Source organism: Oenanthe melanoleuca, chromosome 11 (genome assembly GCF_029582105.1).
Source record: "Oenanthe melanoleuca isolate GR-GAL-2019-014 chromosome 11, OMel1.0, whole genome shotgun sequence".
In the NCBI taxonomy this organism is placed as follows: Eukaryota; Metazoa; Chordata; class Aves; order Passeriformes; family Muscicapidae; genus Oenanthe; species Oenanthe melanoleuca.
The window spans coordinates 6,206,132-6,223,328 of record NC_079345.1 but is presented as its reverse complement, the minus strand read 5'-3'; the positions used below and the strand labels follow the sequence as shown (position 1 = coordinate 6,223,328).

The 17,197-nt window shown below is 46.1% G+C and overlaps 1 protein-coding gene across 2 annotated transcripts; it reads left to right on the top strand.

Annotated features, from left to right (window-relative positions):
- Positions 1–71: 71 nt before the first annotated feature.
- KATNB1 (katanin regulatory subunit B1) lies at positions 72–16,957 on the top strand. 2 transcript variants are annotated; one of them, XM_056500492.1, is made up of 19 exons: positions 72–476; positions 3,658–3,788; positions 5,819–5,936; positions 7,615–7,715; positions 8,232–8,273; positions 8,919–9,002; positions 9,881–9,996; positions 10,517–10,588; positions 10,846–10,996; positions 11,391–11,578; positions 11,710–11,840; positions 12,632–12,679; positions 12,850–12,926; positions 13,571–13,690; positions 14,404–14,553; positions 14,867–14,943; positions 15,340–15,414; positions 16,076–16,192; positions 16,777–16,957. In XM_056500492.1, the coding sequence occupies exons 1-19, from the start codon at positions 437–439 to the stop codon at positions 16,907–16,909; spliced, it is 1,971 nt and encodes a 656-aa protein (XP_056356467.1). In that variant the 5' UTR covers positions 72–436; the 3' UTR covers positions 16,910–16,957. The 2 variants fall into 2 exon arrangements, with proteins under 2 accessions (XP_056356467.1, XP_056356466.1); XM_056500491.1 differs by having other exon boundaries at positions 11,707–11,840.
- The last annotated feature ends 240 nt before the right edge of the window (positions 16,958–17,197 follow it).

Here is a 17,197-nt window from a genome sequence, read left to right as displayed (position 1 = left end):
CAAGAAGCCGCTCTGCGAGTGGCGGCCGCGCTGCCGTCGCCATGGCAGCCGCCCCGCCCTCGCTTCCTATTGGCCGAGCGGCGCGCGGAGCCCGGGCAACCGCCCGGCGCGGCGCGGGGTTGTTGTGAAGGGCCGGTTGTCGGGCGGTGGCGGCCGGGGGGGTCCCGGTCCGGTACCGCGGGGCCCCGCCGCCACCTCCGTCCAGGCGATCGCCCTCGGCCCGACCAGCGCTCCCGTCCCGTGATGTTCATCAGCGGTGAGGCCTCGTCCCCCGCCGCGCCGCCTCTCAGGAGGGTCTCGCCGTGACCGTGTGTGTGTGCCCGCAAGACGGCCGGGGCAGCCCCGGCGCCCGGCCTGGCCGTAGGACGCGCTAGCGGAGCGGAGCCTCGCCGGGAGGAGGAAGGCGCTGCCCGCCCGAGAGGCGCCGCGCTGAGCCATGGCTGTGGCCGTCACCACGAAGACGGCATGGAAGCTGCGTGAGTGCCGGGCCGGGGGAGCCGCCCCGGCTGGGAGCGGGGAGGGACAGGAGCCACCTCATCCCTGCCCTGCGTATGGTGCCCTTTCTACATTGCTGACTGGAATTTTTAGCTCCTGCAAGTCCTGCTGGAAAACGTAGCGGCACAGTGAATAGCTTGGCCTTGCCAGTGCTATTTTCAAAGGGTCACGGTCTTTATTTTTTTGGATAGCTTCTGCAGCGCTAGGCTGAGTGCCTGTCTGACCCCACACGACTCTACTGTGGTACGAGAGCAACCGAGGCAGTGAGGGATGGGGCACCTGTCAAGGAACAGCTCTGGATGTAGGAGAGACTGGGGAATGAGAGGCGGGAGAGCAGCCCCACAAAAAGGGATGTGGGGTTCCTGGTGGATGTCAAGTTGAAAATGAGTCAGCAGTGTGCCCTGGTAGCCCAAAGTGCCAGCTGTGCCCTGGAGTGCATTGAGGAAGGTGATGGTCCTGCTCTGCTCTGTGCTGCTGCAGCATCACCTCGAGTCCTGGGGGCAGGTTTGGGTACCACAGTTTAAGAAGGATATAAAGCTTTTGGAGAGCATCCAGAGAAGGGCTGTGAATATGGTGAAGCATCTAGAGGGGAAGCCATGCAAAGGAATGATTTAGATCTCTTGGCTTGTTCAGCCTGTAGGAGACTGAGGGCAGAGCTTATCATGAGCTGCAGCTTGTTCATGAGTGTGTTGGAGGGACAACTCAGATCTCTGCTGTCTGTGACCACTGAAAGGACCTGAGCAAGAGTTTGGAGCTGTGCCAGGGGACGTTCAGGTTGAATAGTAGGAAAAAGTTCTTCATCTTCTCAGGAGCAAGCTCCCCAGGGAGGTAGTGACAGCACCAAGCCTGCATTTGGACAACACTCTCAGGCAAAGGGGGGAATTGTCCTGTGTAGGATAAGCAGGAGTAGGACTTGATGATCTTTGTGGATTCTTTCCAACTCAGAATATTCTGTCATTCAGTGGAAGCTGCTCTTAAGAGTCAGGTTATGATGGGGCATCTCCTCAGTATCAGGGAGAAGGCCCCAAACTTAGGCTCTGTGGGGTTGTCCTTCATTGGTGCTCACTTGTTACAGAAGGTTCACTGAGCACTCTGCTGCAGGAGGAATGAGATGGTCTCTGCAGGGCCTGTGTGTCCCAGCCTCTTGAAAGTGCTTTGCAAGAGGCAGTAAGAATCTGCTGGTTTCATGTCCATTATTCTTCCTCTGAAGGAGAGTAGACAATTGCTGACTATCAATTTCTAGCTGGTCACTGATGAGTTATTTCATAGGGGCAGTTGAGGAATGCTTAGAAGCAATAGGATGTGATCAATTGCTTTAGTCAGTGAGCAGGCTCTGGAAACTGGCTGTCAGAAATAGTGCCCTTGGCTGGTAACACATGAAGCCATCTAAGATTACTGACTTAGGAATTTTGTATCTTTTTGAGGAGAAAGCCAGTTTGCTATGTTATCTCCCCATCCCTGAAACTCCAATTGCAGAAAAAGCTGGGAGTCTGTCCATCTCCATTCTCCCTAGGTGGTCAGAGGTTCTTGATCTTCATTTTTGCTAGGCTCTTCCCCATCTTAGCATCCTCTTTAGAGGGAAAAGCATTCTGAGTGTTAGGGATGTTTCAGCAATGCAAATTAGGAGTTCAGTGTTACTGGGCTGGTGGGTGATAGCTGGTGACAAGAACTTCATAAAATAAAATCTTTGTGGGTTTAAGGGACTTGTGGGAGAGCAAATGAACCTCTCTGCCCAAGGCAGCCATCAGTTTATCACCTGGCTTTTAGGAACAGAGGGTTGGATGCTTCCACAATGACTTTTAAACTTATGATATATTATTAAGAAGGAAATCAAGAGGGGAAAAAGTGGAGCTGCTGACACACTTGTTTCAGCACCAATTCTTAGCCTCTGTCCTTACAGTTTTAACTAGTGAGTTGGTCTAGTAATGCTAATTGTACTTTTGGTTACCTTCTAGTCTGTGTATCCATACAGGCTTTGTTTTAGCATTTTTATGTGGAAGTTTGGTCTTTCAACACAATGCAGGTGTATTTTCATATTTGCCCTTCACATGTAATTTATGGCCCAGTTACCTTTGTAATTTGAAAGGTGTTTCTCCAGCCCAAGTGAAAGTTGCACAGTTTTGCTTTCAAAAAACAGTCTTGAGAATTTGAGATCAAAGTACCTGTAATTATTATTGCAGCCATCTAAAATCCTTTTGGATGAGTGTTGCATGTAAAATGATCAAATTGCTCCTCCTAGCCAAACAGTCTGAATGAAAGCTGAATTGATGCTACCTAGCCTTTTTACAGACTCATAATTATTCTTACAGTTTCATAACTATTAGGCATGCATATCCTGTGACCTTTCAAAGAAGAGAACAGTAAGATGGTGGTGTTGGTAAATGCACCTGCCAAAAGCCCCTGCCAAAATTCTGAGTGAATTTGAAATTCCACTGTGAGATGTCTGAGCAAAGATGCTCATTTAGATTCTTTTTTGCCCAAATTGGTTTCTTTTTGACGAGGTTTCCAAAGAGTTCTGTTGTTGCAGTGTCAGAGCATCCCCTCAGCTCCCAGTTTTAGCATCAATCAGATTTGTTATTTTCTGCACATTTGGATGGATATTCGCCCTGCAGTGGATATTCAGTGCCCTGCAGTGCTCAGTTTTGCCTGAGTTACCTAGTGGGAATGTAGCAAAGCCTCTGCCAAAGCTCAGGGAAGGGAGCTCCACCTCTCCCCGCTGCTGAGTCTGGCTTTTTTCTGGGTAAGGTAACAAACTGTACTGCTACTCCTCTGCCAGTTCCTCTCAGGTTGGACTGTCTGCTGCTGCTCTCTAGAGCAGGATTAGAGGGCCTTTCACTAAGTGACTCTGGCTGCTGTGCACTATTGCTTGTAAAGTGCCTTCTGTGATCAGATTGCTGCACTTGAACAAGTGAGAGAAGATGCTTTTTGTCAGCCATGTGAGTCATGAAACTTTGATCAGCAAATGTTTTAAGTGCAGCAGGCAGAACCAAGAAGGACTGTTCAAAGCAAGATAATGATGTGACTTCTTATCTGGACAGTGGGCTGCTGCAGCTTGTCCAGTGGAAACTGGGAATTGTTTCTGGAGAAAGAATATTTTTTGGAGGGATGGGATGAAAATTTTTATAACTGGTCTGTAATAAGTGTTTGCTTTGTTTTGTGCAGAAGAGATCATGGCCCACAGCAGCAATGTGTCCTCAGTAGTCCTGGGAAAAGGTTCAGGCCGGATGCTGGCCACTGGAGGAGACGACTGTCGGGTCAACATATGGTCAGTTAGCAAGCCCAACTGCATCATGGTAAGAACAAGCCTGTTCTGAGCTTTTGGGGGATGGGAATATTCTGAGGTTTGGAGGGTAGAGAATGAGGGGAAAGATTGTTGGGGTGGAGCCCGTGGGACTTTCAAATAGAGTTTGCCAACATAAGACTGTGTAACCAGATTCTAGCTAAAAATAGGGACAGAATTAATTTGTTGCCTGGTGAAACCACTGCTCTAGAGACATTGTGGGAATTCTTGAGCTGGACTGTGCTTACTCAGATAATAAATATTGTGCTTTATTGTATTACCAGTCTACAAATAATTAAAGGAAGAGCTTTGTATAAGAATAGCTAGTTTTATAGTGCAGGCTACAGGGGCCAGTTTTATAGCCTGGTGTTTGCAGTCACAGCAGGAGATATCCCCAGCAGGATGCATTCCCACCTGTGCCACCATCCCTAACTGTCAGCATGAAGGTTGCCATGATAGTTTGCTGTAGGCTGGGGAGGAGTAACAGTGTGTTAGCAAGGGTAGGGTTACCCCAGCAGTGATCACTAAAAAGCACCATAAATATCAATTTAACAGATATCTGTCCTGCATCACTTTGAGTGGGTGTTGTGTAGAACCAACTGTAGCACATCTCTTGTCATTTGTTTAATTAACAACACAATAATGTGGTGTTGAAGGCGTTGCTCTAGCCAGTGTGAGTCTTGTGGGAAAGAAAGAAATCAGGAAAGTCTCATCAAAAAGGCTAAAAGGAAAATTTGTCCACTTTATTTTTCTGTTCATTAAGTGTATGAAGGGTCACCTTTGGCAGGGCTGTACTTTTTGCATAGTGTAGTTAAGCAGTGTCTTTCCAAGCTCTTGGTGGTGGCATGACTCCAGTTTGAAACTGGACTATTGCCTTTCTAGAGAAGAAGGTTGAAGCACTAACTGAACCTTTTTGTGGCAGCAGAGCTGCACTTCTCTTGCACTTTCTGGGAGCCACAGACACTGAGATCTGCTGCTTCTGAGAGGCAGGGACTGACTGAAGCTGCTTGTGCCGTTCTTGTGTATCAAAAGAATCTTGATTTTTGGGGTTATCCTCTGAAATTAATTTTTAGTGTTTATAGTATAATAGTTATGGATGTTTGTATTAAGAAAGAGGGAGAAGAGAAACTTTTCAAGTAATGTTGCGACTTGGTTTAAGTGTGAGCTCTAGTTCTCACTAGAACAGTTGCAACTGTGGATTTTGTAGAGGATTTCAATTGCACATGGATTCCTAAGAAAGCTCCATCAGAACAGGTAGCTTCCAACTGGCATTCCCAGCCTATGTGTGTGTGTGGGAGGCACAGAGCCAGTGTAGCTATTTAAAAAGACATTTGAGGATGGGCTAAAGCAGAGGATACTGCTTATTAGGCAAGCAGAAAGTCTGCAGTGGTGGAATTTGTTTTCTAGAGCTAGTTTTAAATATTCTTGTGTTTACTAAAATATAAACCTTTTCAAAATGCTAATGTAATTTGTAAGCTTTTGGATGCTTAAGGATGAAAGGAACTTCGTGCATGTGAATTACTGCCTTATGCCTCAAGTCAGTACTTCAGTGTTACACCATGCTATCTATCACTGTGACATCCATTGCTGGCAGCAACCTATGGCTCGCTGCTTGTGTGAAGGTTTCAAAGTAGCCCTGCTTTTGCTCTGCTTTGATTTTGTAACTGGTTCATGACACTTACATGACCCATTTAGAGCAAACAGGGTGCCATTGTGCTACCACAGCATAATTTTTATGATGTAAGAATGTGTCAGCCTTGTCTGAGCATCCGCACCTAATGTTTAACTACCTGTGTCTCTGTTGATGCATCCTTTAAAACTTAGTCAGAAAGTAGGATAATGTGGGAAGGCAGGTGTGCTGTGCTGGGTGCAGTGATGGGCTTTAGAGTGCTCTGCCGTCCTGCTGGCTGCTGGGGAAAAAGGACTGTGCACAGCCAGGTGGTGCCAGCTCATGGCTAAAGAGTCACCCCTGGAGTATGAACAATGCCAGCACACAGGGCTGTGCCAGCAGCTGTTGACTGAGACTGATGGTTTTCTCTGCAGAGCTTGACAGGCCACACATCCCCCATCGAGAGCCTACAGGTGAACCCAAATGAGCAGCTCATAGTTGCAGGGTCCCGGTCAGGGTCCATTCGAGTTTGGGACCTGGAAGCTGCCAAAGGTATGTACCCATGAGTTTTTGCTTCTGTTCATACACACTTTCTAGGAATCCTTATGTTTAATGCCAATACTGACCCAGAAGGTTCCTGATTTAAGAAGGAGCAGGAGCCCGACATTGCTTTCATCTTCATCTGCATCTCTTTTTTGCCCTTCTACTGAGGCTGTAGAGCTGTGTATTCATGCTTCAGCAGAAATTTGGACATGTATTGGGGACACTGATCTGAGGAACCAGTTTCTATGGTTTTGACCTGAGTGTGTCAAAATCTATATTCCAGATCAGTTTCCATGCCTGTATAGATAAATAGGCATATAGAATTTGTATTCAGAGTCTCAACTTAGAATTGTCAACCTTAATAAAAGGATCCCAAATCAGATTGGAAGCTTTAAATTTATTAGGTTCTGCATAAGTGCAGGAATCCTCTGCTTGTTGTCTTCTTGTTCTTAGGTTCTAACTTTTCTTTTTTCCTCAAGCAGTTTTTCTGCTCTCCTGCTCTTGCATGGCAACATAAATAGACAAAGACCTAATTTCTAATAAACTATAAAAGCTATTAACTCATCAAGCTCTGATCCTTTAAAGGCCACTGTTGAGTCATCTTTTATTTACTGCATTTTCTTCAAATCCTAGAATGAGTTTGCAAAGCTATCATAAATCACTTGAGTGCATTCCAGCAGGAATACCAGAAAATGACTGAATATTTCTTATTGGCTACTTGTTCATAGAAGGAATGTGTAATGAAAATAGACTTACACAGGCTAAGCTAAGGAGGCAATCCACAGGCAGCATCAATACTGAAAAGCACTTTTGGCATTCAGACAGTTAGAATCAGTTCAGTTATGGAATAGTTTGGCTCTGCCTGTGGGGAGTAGCTGATCTGGCTGCATTTACTAGAAGACCTATGAGCAAGTGTCTGTGCAAATGACCACCCCAGCTCTGGCTCAAGAGCTGATTTCTGCCAGGGGAATCATTGGCTTGTTCCAGATGACAGATGAGGGAGAGGGATTGCCCTTGTTATTATCTAAGCAGTTTTTCGTAGAGTTGAGTTCTGCATTTGTCACTGCTTGCCGAGATATGATGTACCAGTTCTACTGGTCCTTTCTGGTTTCCAGAATTACAGGGGGTGTTACTTGATGACTTGCTGAAACACTGATTGTTTCTTTGTCTCCTGCTTCCTAAGCATCAATTTCCTGTCTTTATGATGATTCTTGCAAGGGAAGGAGTGTAGGGTGAATATTGGAACCTAAGAAGTGGTGCCTGGATGGGGTGCAGAGTCCTGGGAAGGGGTCTGTCTAATCAGCAAGGTGAATGCTGCAGGCAGTCAGTAATGTTTCACTTCAGTTCCTGGCTAAAACTGTTCCTCCTCCAGCCCATTTGACTGTCTGTGTAGCAAATGGAAAGATGCACTGCCTGCCAGCTGCCTCATTTTCAGAATGGAGATCTTTAGAGTTCTGTCTGTACCTAAGGACAGGACTGTCATTAAGTTCTTTGATCATGGGCTTTCTATTGCTGTTTCTTTGCATTGCCAGGGTAAAGTCAGGGGCATTTCCACAAAATAATGTGTATTTCCATTAAATAGTGGTGGTGATAATATGGCTACATTTCCACATGGTGTCTGGTGGAAATAAGCTATTAAATATTTTCATCCTATTCCTTCTCTCTGCTCTGTCTCTCCTTTTCCCAGTTCTTCGTACCCTCCCAGGTCACAAAGCGAATATCTGCAGCCTTCATTTCCATCCTTTTGGAGGCTTTGTGGCATCTGGCTCTTTGGACACCAACATTAAGGTAAAACCCAGCTTCCAGATTTCCCTCTTTACTTGCAGTGCCTTTGTTTTGAAGAGTGCCAGAACATGTTTTGTGTCAAGCTGTTGGTGGATGCTGCACATCATCATTTCCATGTGTGGGCAGGTGTGTTTGTGAGTGCTTGTGAAATCTGTGCGTGTATTTTCACAGCCAGCTCATGAATGTGACTCCTCTGGTGTGGAATGTGGCTCTGAGTAAGGTGCCAGCCAAGGCCTGGTGTCAGCAAGCACAGATGTCCTGCTTGCTGTGGATTGTATCAACTTCCTCAGGCTGGTGTTTGAAGTCAGAACTGAGCTGCTGTAGTAAGAGATCCCTTCCAGGAGTGATTCTCACTTGGGGAGTTAGAAAATACCCCTAAGGCCTACAGGGGTTCAGCAGCCCGTTCATTCTGCAGAATCTCTTAGCTTGGTGACACAGAGAGCTCTTGTTCTGGCAGGACCCTTGAGCTCCCAATATACTGCTCTAAACATATAATTTGTTTGCTTTTCTTCCTTGTAGCTCTGGGATGTAAGAAGAAAAGGCTGCATCTTCACATTCAAGGTAAAATTTTTCATTAGGTTTCAGGCAGAGAGGGGAGAAATCTTTTTTTCAGGACTCATGAGCAAACCTAGATGTGATTATGTACAATGAACTTCCTGGTTTTCCAGCATGAAAATAAGATCTGCATGATTGTGAAGTGGCCTGGCAAACCTCAGCAGGCCTCTGCAAACTGTGTGGGAATATGAAATGGATATTATGAGATATCAGTGGGTATCATGTGCTATCGTGTGGATGGCTTCAGTGGGGGATGGAGAGGATTTCTTTACATTGTTAATGGTATAACCAATGCACTGAGATGGTTCTGTTCTTGGGACCTTTTTCTACTTGAAGAACTTGCTGTATATTAATTTCCTGTAGTAACCAGAGACTACGTGTCATAGCACTTCTCTCTGAGTCTATGTAAATCTGTAATTCAGAACCGATTCTTACAAGGCCAGATCTGTATTTACCATACTTAAACTGATGGCATAAATAACTAGGTGAGAGAAATTACACACATTTATTGTAGCTGGGTGCAGTGTCTTGAGTACAGCGCTGTGTTCAGCAAGTTGTGAGCTCTATAAAACACTTAATTGTTTTTGGTTTATTATAATGTATAGAGTTGAAAGACAAAAGCCAGAGTACTGTTTGTTTTCCTCATTTCAGGGTCACACAGAAGCAGTTCGGTGTCTCCGCTTTAGCCCTGATGGGAAATGGGTGGCCTCTGCTGCTGATGATCACACTGTAAAGGTAATTTATTGTGACACCCTCCTTATGTCCTTGTGGCACATAGGAGTGCTGGGATTGTCTTTCTACCTGGCATTACTAGCACTCACTCATAAATACCCTTAGTTCATATGGCAGCTGGCTGAGCCCTGTGGCTTTGCAGAGAACAGTTTTCTTATGGAGATTGTGTCTGATGGCCCACAACACCCATGGAAGAGCTGCTTGGGTTGAAATTCCCTTATCCAGCAGATGTATTGGGAAAGACTATGCACAGAAAAATCAATGTTTTGATGGTAGTAGAGTTGTGATACCTGAATGTTGGCCTCAATAAACCTTGTAGAATGAATTGTTTACAGGCACATTGCTTCACCAGACTAATTTCTGGCTCTGTTTGTGTTATACACATGACATGTGGTTATCAGTCTGAAAATTGCTGTCAGGACTGAGCAGAGCAAGAGAAGGAATTCAGGAAAGTATTGACTGAAGTAGTGACTTCAGTTCTTTCACATGGAGTATGGAGGAATGGGTATGAAGGACTGATTTTATTTTTAGTTTACATGAAATTAACTGATTGGTTATTTCACTGCATTTGTTTACTTTTGAGATACAGTCTGTGGGGACAGATGGAACTGCTATATTTTGTCTCAGTCTCTAAATATAAAACAGAAACTTCTAGGGGACAAATTACATGGAAAATAAAAGATAATGCAAAAAAAACCAAAAAAAACCACCAAAACAAAGCCTTAAATTATTTGGATGGTATTTTTTCCCTGATTATTGCCTTCTTTGACAGACTTGAGTCTGTTCATGGTGGGGGGAAGTGTTAGAAGCTTGCCAGTACATGGAGATCCCAAGTGTGTTGGAAATCTCTAACAAGAGTCTCTGTTCTTTTCTCCTTTCAGTTGTGGGATCTGACTGCTGGGAAGTTAATGTTTGAGTTTACAGGGCACACTGGCCCAGTAAATGTTGTTGAATTCCATCCCAATGAATACCTTTTGGCTTCTGGCAGCTCTGACAGGTACGTAAGGGGAGGGAGAAAGAAGGGAAATGTATATGTCTGTTCCAGTTCCTGATGCCCTTCCTTGTAGGAACATGGCAGAGAGAAATGTCAAACAACTCAAACCTGCCATTGCAACAGCCAGACATCTAGACAGCAGGACATGACATCTGTGATGGGCAGAACATGGAGATCTTCCCTTCTCATCCAAAATTGATGGCACCTTCTGCCACACTAGAAACCAGTGTGTAGCCCAGAGCCTTTCACAATCCAGCTGACATCCTGTGTGAACAGCAGGCAGCCTGCTTAGCTGGCAGGGTGTTCTCTTAGCTCTGCATCTGCTCTAAATGACTGTCTGTGTCTAGAGCCTCTTAAGTATCTCTGTCTGGAGTCATGGATCTTAGCTAGACCAGCCTTCTGGGTAGGGTCATTGTGCACAACAGCAAAAGTCATTGTAACTGTTAGTGTTTTGATTAAAATCTGGATCCTACTGTGATTTCTAGAGCAACGAGCAATGAATTTTGTTGTGTTGTGTGTACAGGACTGTTCGGTTCTGGGACTTGGAGAAGTTTCAAGTTGTGAGCTGTATTGAAGAAGAGGCTACTCCTGTCAGGTACATTAAATTCCTACTGAAATGTAGGCAGAGACTAAAGGTGGGGTGAAGGGGGGTTTCCTCAGAGAGAGACTTTACTGGGAAGAAGTTTGGGCTTCTGGAGGTGTTGCACAGGCCTGCCAGGTTGCACAGGTGAACACCACATTGCAAGGTTCATTGTTAGAAACAGAACTGAAGGTGTCCAGTGTAGTCAGAGACCACAAGGGCTGAACAAGGTGGGAATGCTGTGCCTGATTCTCCTCCTGCCTTCCTCCCAGGTGTGTGCTTTTCAGCCCGGATGGCTGCTGCTTGTACAGCGGCTTCCAGGATTCGCTGCGCGTCTACGGCTGGGAGCCAGAGCGCTGTTTTGATGTGGTCGTGGTGAACTGGGGAAAAGTAGCTGACTTGTCTATCAGCAACAACCAGCTGGTAAGCCACTGCTGCTGAGGTGGGGGTAGGCAGCTCTGCAACACAAGATAAAATCCTGCTGCCTCCTTGCAGGCCTTCAGACCTGTAAGCCTGTGTCAGGGCTTGCAGCATGCCCAAAGGCTGTGTGCCTTGTGCTCCACTTTATGTCTCTGGCTTCTGGAGGAAAGAACTGGAGCTTAGTTTGACCAGTATTTAGAAGCTATGCTTGGCAAAAGTTTTATCCAAGCCTTTTATAAATCACTGGCAACTTCAGGTTGAAAAATCCTGCAGCACTGAACAGCACAGAGCAGTCCTCAAGCACAGTTGCTCAGGGTCACTCCATCATGCCTGTTCTCAAAAGGGCTGGTGTGCACCCCGCTCCTTGGTGAATTATCTTGATCTTTTGCCTCTGCAGATAGGAGTTTCCTTTGCACAAAGCACAGTCTCTTCCTTCGTTGTGGATCTCAGCAGAGTCCCAAAGTCAGATTCTATTCCTCATGGGTTGATCAGGGACGACCAGCCTCTTGTGCCACCTACCCCCACAGGGTCCTCCCTTCGCCGCATCTATGACAGGCCCTCAACGAGCTGCAGCAAGCCACAGAGGTGAGGGAGTCTGCTGGCTTGTTGAGTTTCAAGATTTTTAAGGAAATGTCCCAGGCACTCAGTGCTTTCTCTCTCTCTCTCTCTCTCTGACAATATGGCTTCCCCTGACAACAACCCTTTTTCCACAGCAGAGTGAAGCACAACTCGGAGAGTGAGAGGCACAGTCCTAGCAGTGAAGATGACCGGGATGAGAAGGAATCAAGGGCTGAGATCCAGAACCAGGAGGATTACAAAGAGATCTTCCAGCCCAAGAATGCAATCTGTTAGTATCATGGTTTATTGTGCTTTTGAGTGGTGTTTGGGTTTGAGATCAGGGTGCTAAATTGATTCATTAGTACTGGCCTTTGGCATACTGTAACAGAGACTTCACCTGTGATTGGAGAGTTTAGAAAGCTTTTCTTTAATATTCTGTACTTGGACACTGATGGCTAGATCATGTTGGTGAATGGCTTAAAGGTGGCACCTTTGCTAGGGTACAGTGATGTCTGTTTGAAGCCTGGCTCAGAATCCAGAGCTTCGCTGTAAATGTGCTGCCTTCCTATTCTGAATAGAGTGTTAAGGGAATTTTATTAGCTTAGAATTTTGATATGTATAAATCAACAGTCTTCGTTAAAGAAGGAAAGGCAAAATGTTTTGTTAAAGCAAAGACTGTTGTTTAGGAGGCATTGTGCAGTGTCATTTTATGCAAATGATAAAAATAAGATCTCTTTCTGAGGAATTCATAGCAATTATTTTTATTTACTTACATTAATCCATAACGGGAGGTGGATTTTTCTTAATATCATTTGTTGTGACAGTGCCTTGTCTCACATTTCTACAGCAGCAGTGAACCACAGGGGTCAGTTTTATCCCTCCTATCCATGAAGGTTGAAAGCTTTTAGCTAAACTCAACGTTATTGTCAAGGTCCAAAGGAGATAATTCTGCTTGTTGTATCACTGATTACCCTCATGTGTGGAGCTGTTGGAGATTTCTCTGCTCCAAGGCTGACTTACCACTTATCTGTAGCCTTGGATGCTCCTTCATTTGTTTATTATTTAAATATTTTTCTGTAGGCCGAACTCCTCCTCGAAATGAGCCCTTTCCTGCCCCTCCTGAGGATGGTGAGTATGGAAATGATTCCTTGGTGGGGATGGGGTTAATGGCCCTCAAAAGAGGGAGAGCTGCCTAAGGCAGAAATTACTCCTTGTAGTGTAGCTAAACAGAACCTTTGCTCTCAACTCTTGAAAGTAACAATCAGTTTTTTCTTTCCTACTTCTCTCCCTCTTGGTAGAGCCTGGAACTGCAAAGGAAGCAGTGAAGCCCAGCCAGGCTGTGGATGTCCAGACCTCATTGCCAAAGCAAGAGCTCGTACGTACTGTGTGATCCGAGAATCGCTGTTCCTGCTCCCTCTGTGAACAGTGTGCAGAGCTGGAGAATTTCTGATTTCTACTCAGGCTGATTCCTTCACTGAAGGGCAATAAAAGTGCAGTTCCAGATTTTGTGCTGCCAAGTGTCTTGCCTTAGCAGTGGAACCAAGGCCAAGCCTCTGACAGGCTGTTGTTTTAGTTTGCTGCTTGTGCTTGCAGTGGTGCTTCTCCTTGCATCTCAAAATTGGGACACTCCAGAGAACCAAGTGCCAGGTTTCTACAAGTGCTTGAACAGAGACTCTTTTGTTGCCAAAAGTGCAAGCAGCTGATGGGCCAGTATTCATTTTACTGGCTTCTTTAGAATTCTCCCTTAGCCTTCAGGCTAGCCACAGCCCATTGCCCTAATTTCAGATAACAATAACAGCACTTGGCACTTCTGCTGGGACGTCTTCATGTTCTTTACAAACCTTAATTACATCTGGTGTATACCTGAGAGACACTTTATTGCCTCTTAAATTGCTAGCAAACTGGAGACTGCTTTTGTGTTAGGACCCTGCCATGAGAAGAAAGCAGGTCAGAAATAAAGGTCATCAGACTAGGGCCAGATTGTTCCTGCTAGAGCTTTTATCCCAATTTCTTCTGCAGCCTGATCCAGTCCAGAGGCCACCAATTGGCTCCTCAACTTCTTTGACCAGAACAGAGCCATCAGTGATTCCTGCAGCCAGGAATGAGCCCATTGGCCTGAAGGCCTCTGACTTTCTCCCAGTAAGTGTCTCTGGACAATGTTTGTGTTGGGTGACACAAAAGGGGGTGCCCCACTGTGGTAGGTATGAATACAGCAGAGTTGAGCCTTGCTTATGAAGAACCTGTTACCAAAGCAGAGAGCAAGAGGTGAGACAGTCACTGAGCTATTCCATGTACCAGACAGTGATTCATAAAAAAAATTGGTGTCTGCCATTACATAAAAATTTCACAGGAATCTCTGCCTCTTGCATCTTGGAGGTTTCTTGGTATCTCTTGGGGAGAGTATTCCCTTGTCCTATACAGGGGGAAAGACCAGAGCATCATGATGATCCAAAACTCCAAATGTGAGTAAAGGAAATAGCATGGCCTGGGCAGGAAGCAAATTGAGAATCTAATGAATTGTGTAAGATTTATGCTTTGTAATAAAACTTGCAGTTCCCAAACAAGTGTTTCACATTAAAAAAGTTGGTTTATGTGAAAACATTTTTTCAGTAAAACATACTGGTTTTGAAAACTTGCTTTAAATTCACCTTCGTTCCAAAGCTTTAAATGTTTGTGATTGACATAGTAGAAAAAGCAGGAAACAAGTAACTGAAATCAGAACAAATTGAGCATTTCCATTTCAAAAGGTTTTTCACTGACATTCTCTGCACCAAATTGACTCTCAGCTAGGCCAGAGAATGCTCCTACCCTTCTGTGTCATCCTGCTCTCTTATTGGTGTCTGTACTTCCAGGCTGTGAAAAACCAAAGCCAGACAGAGCTGGTGGATGAGGAGGCCATGTCCCAGATCAGGAAAGGCCACGAGACCATGTGTGTGGTGCTCACCAGCCGCCACAAGAACCTGGACGCCGTGCGCGCCGTATGGAGCACCAGTGACATCAAGGCAAGCATGGGGACATACCTGAGGCTCACCAGGGGAGCAGCTGAGCAGCTCTCTTTGCTTCTCTGGGGCTGATTCTGCTTCATACAAAACACAGGGTCTCACAGCTTTTGTCCCCAGGGGTGCACCACAGAGTGTTGGAGTTGAATGGTCACAAAGAAACATGGGGAAAACTTTCTTATGAGACAGTTTTCTTCCCTAGCCAACTTCATGTGTCCTCTACCTTGTTTTGGAAAAGCAGCACTACATACTAATTTGCATTAGCCTAACTAGTTTGACCTCTGCAATAACTGACTTTCTTCCCCTTCTCTCTCAGAATTCTCTGGACTCTGCAGTGGCAATCAATGATTTGTCTGTTGTCGTGGATCTCTTGAATATTGTCAACCAAAAAGCGTGAGTCCTGGGTGGGGTCAGCCCCTGGGATGTGCCAGAGCCCCTGGCTGGGAGTTGGGAGCTCTGCCTTGTACCTGCCCTGTGTCCAGTGGGCCATGGCAGCGTGAAATTCGTTTGCGTGTAGTCACATCTTCAAGCCTGCAGTGACAGTAACTGCTGAAGTTGTCTGGGGCCAAGGAAAATCAGAGTCTTGGCATTTCATAAAGGGATTCTGCTGAGAGTCAAAGAAATATGTCCGAACCTGCCACTTTCTCTCACGAGGGGGAGTCAGTGAACTTGCTCTGTGAACTTGAATGTCTCTGTATATCTGGGCATTTGCCAGGAAGTCTTATTTGTATAGGCTCAGCTTTGTACAGCCTCAGTCTCCAGACTCAGGATATGTCCTTTTCTTTTCAGATCTCTCTGGAAGCTGGATTTGTGTACTATAGTCTTGCCACAGATAGAAAAACTACTCCAAAGTAAATATGAAAGGTGAGGCCTCAAGAACATGGTGTGCTTGGAGGACTGGGTGTAGGTAATGATAGGGGAGCTGTGCTGAAGGAAAATCCTGAGAAATCACTGCAGATACAGTATCACACCTGATATGACACCTGAAAAAGAATTATGGAGTTGCCAGGTGTGTATGGGAAAAGATACAGAAGGTATGCATGGGCAGGAAGAGCAGGATAGTGGGATTTGTTTGAGATGTGTTGGATTTAAGACAGCTCTGGCAGCCAGGAGGAGTTGTGTAAAACAAATGGGCTTTCCATACTGCTGGGAGTGAAGCTGTCAGCTTGGGACAAAGGGAATGAAGTCCTGCAACAACCTGGGGACTCATCTTTAGGGAGAAAAAATTGCAGCCTCTCTTAAGATGGAGTTTCTGTTCTTCCTGTCTTCTGGGAGAGAGGTTCCTGCCAGGTTCCCTTGGCAGGACATCTCTGGCCTTGAGCAGAGAGGTCCCACTTGGGTGGAGTGTGTGCCAGGACCTTTGGAACAGGCTTGCTTTGTGAAAGCTTTGGAACTCAGATGTGTTGTTGGTACTTGGCTGTTGCTCTCCTTCCTGGGTTACAGGTGGCAGAGTAGAGTTGTTTAAGGGCTGTGTGCTGGGGGAAAGGAATGAAATTCAAGTGTGACCTGACTCTCTGTTTTTCAGTTACGTGCAGACTGGCTGCACATCCCTGAAACTCATTCTCCAGAGATTCCTGCCACTCATCACAGACATCCTCGCTGCACCACCTTCTGTTGGAGTGGACATCAGCAGAGAGGAGAGGTGAGGCACACATTGCACTTGCTCCCTCCTGGGACCAGCCCTTCTCTTGGGTGAGCTTTGTCCTTGTCATCAGGGCTCAGATACCAGACTGGACATGCCTTCCCTTTGTCTGCAAACACCAATCCCTCCTACTCAGAGGAAAAGGCCAAGGACTGCTTTTCCTTTTGCCTCTGTGCATTGAGTCATGCCTAAATAAAGTATTGGGAGTAAAACCACCCTGTGGCTTTCCTCTCTGCCTCACAAGAAACGATTTGGTAGCCAGGCCCTGGATTTTGAGATCATTCACAGGACAGCTCCTCTCTGGGAACTGGCTTTTGGAAAATAGCACCTCCTTTTTCCCTGGACTGTACTGCCAAAGGGGGAAGAGGGGTGAAAGAGCCCTAATGTGGATGCCATTCTCCTGTCTCATCAGGACTTGGGCTGAATGCCTGATGTTTTTGCAGAGCTGTGCTCATATTTCAGCCTCTTCCAGGCCGTTTTCAGGGCTTTTCTCTCCTGCTTGAATAGCCTCTCTGGCACTGCAGGAACAGCCACACCTCAGGCAACTAAGGATTCATGCTGTGTCTGCTGTCATTTTTTTCCAGGCTTCAGAAATGCAAGTTGTGCTACAAGCAGCTGAAAAACATCAGCAACGTTGTCAAGAACAAGTCTGGGCTCAGCGGCCGCCATGGTAGTGCCTTTCGGGAACTGCTGCTCCTCATGGCTGTCCTGGACTAACAGCCACCACGTCCTCATGTACAAATACAGGTGGCCAAGCTCCCCCTGCTCGTGGTCTGGCTGGATTTCAGATCTCTCCGTGCGTCCGTCTCTTCCCCCTGCCCCTCTCCAGCATGGTGGGGAAGTGGAATCTGCCTGCCTGGTCGCCCACCCAGCCCTGTGCCTCACGGGCTGGATGGAGGACCCGAGTGCTGTGAGAGGGGCCCTGGCGGGTGGAGGGCCCCACAAAGCCCTGTGGGGACTGCTTCATTTCAGCTCTTCATCTCAGCATCAAGCTCTGGGCTGCTC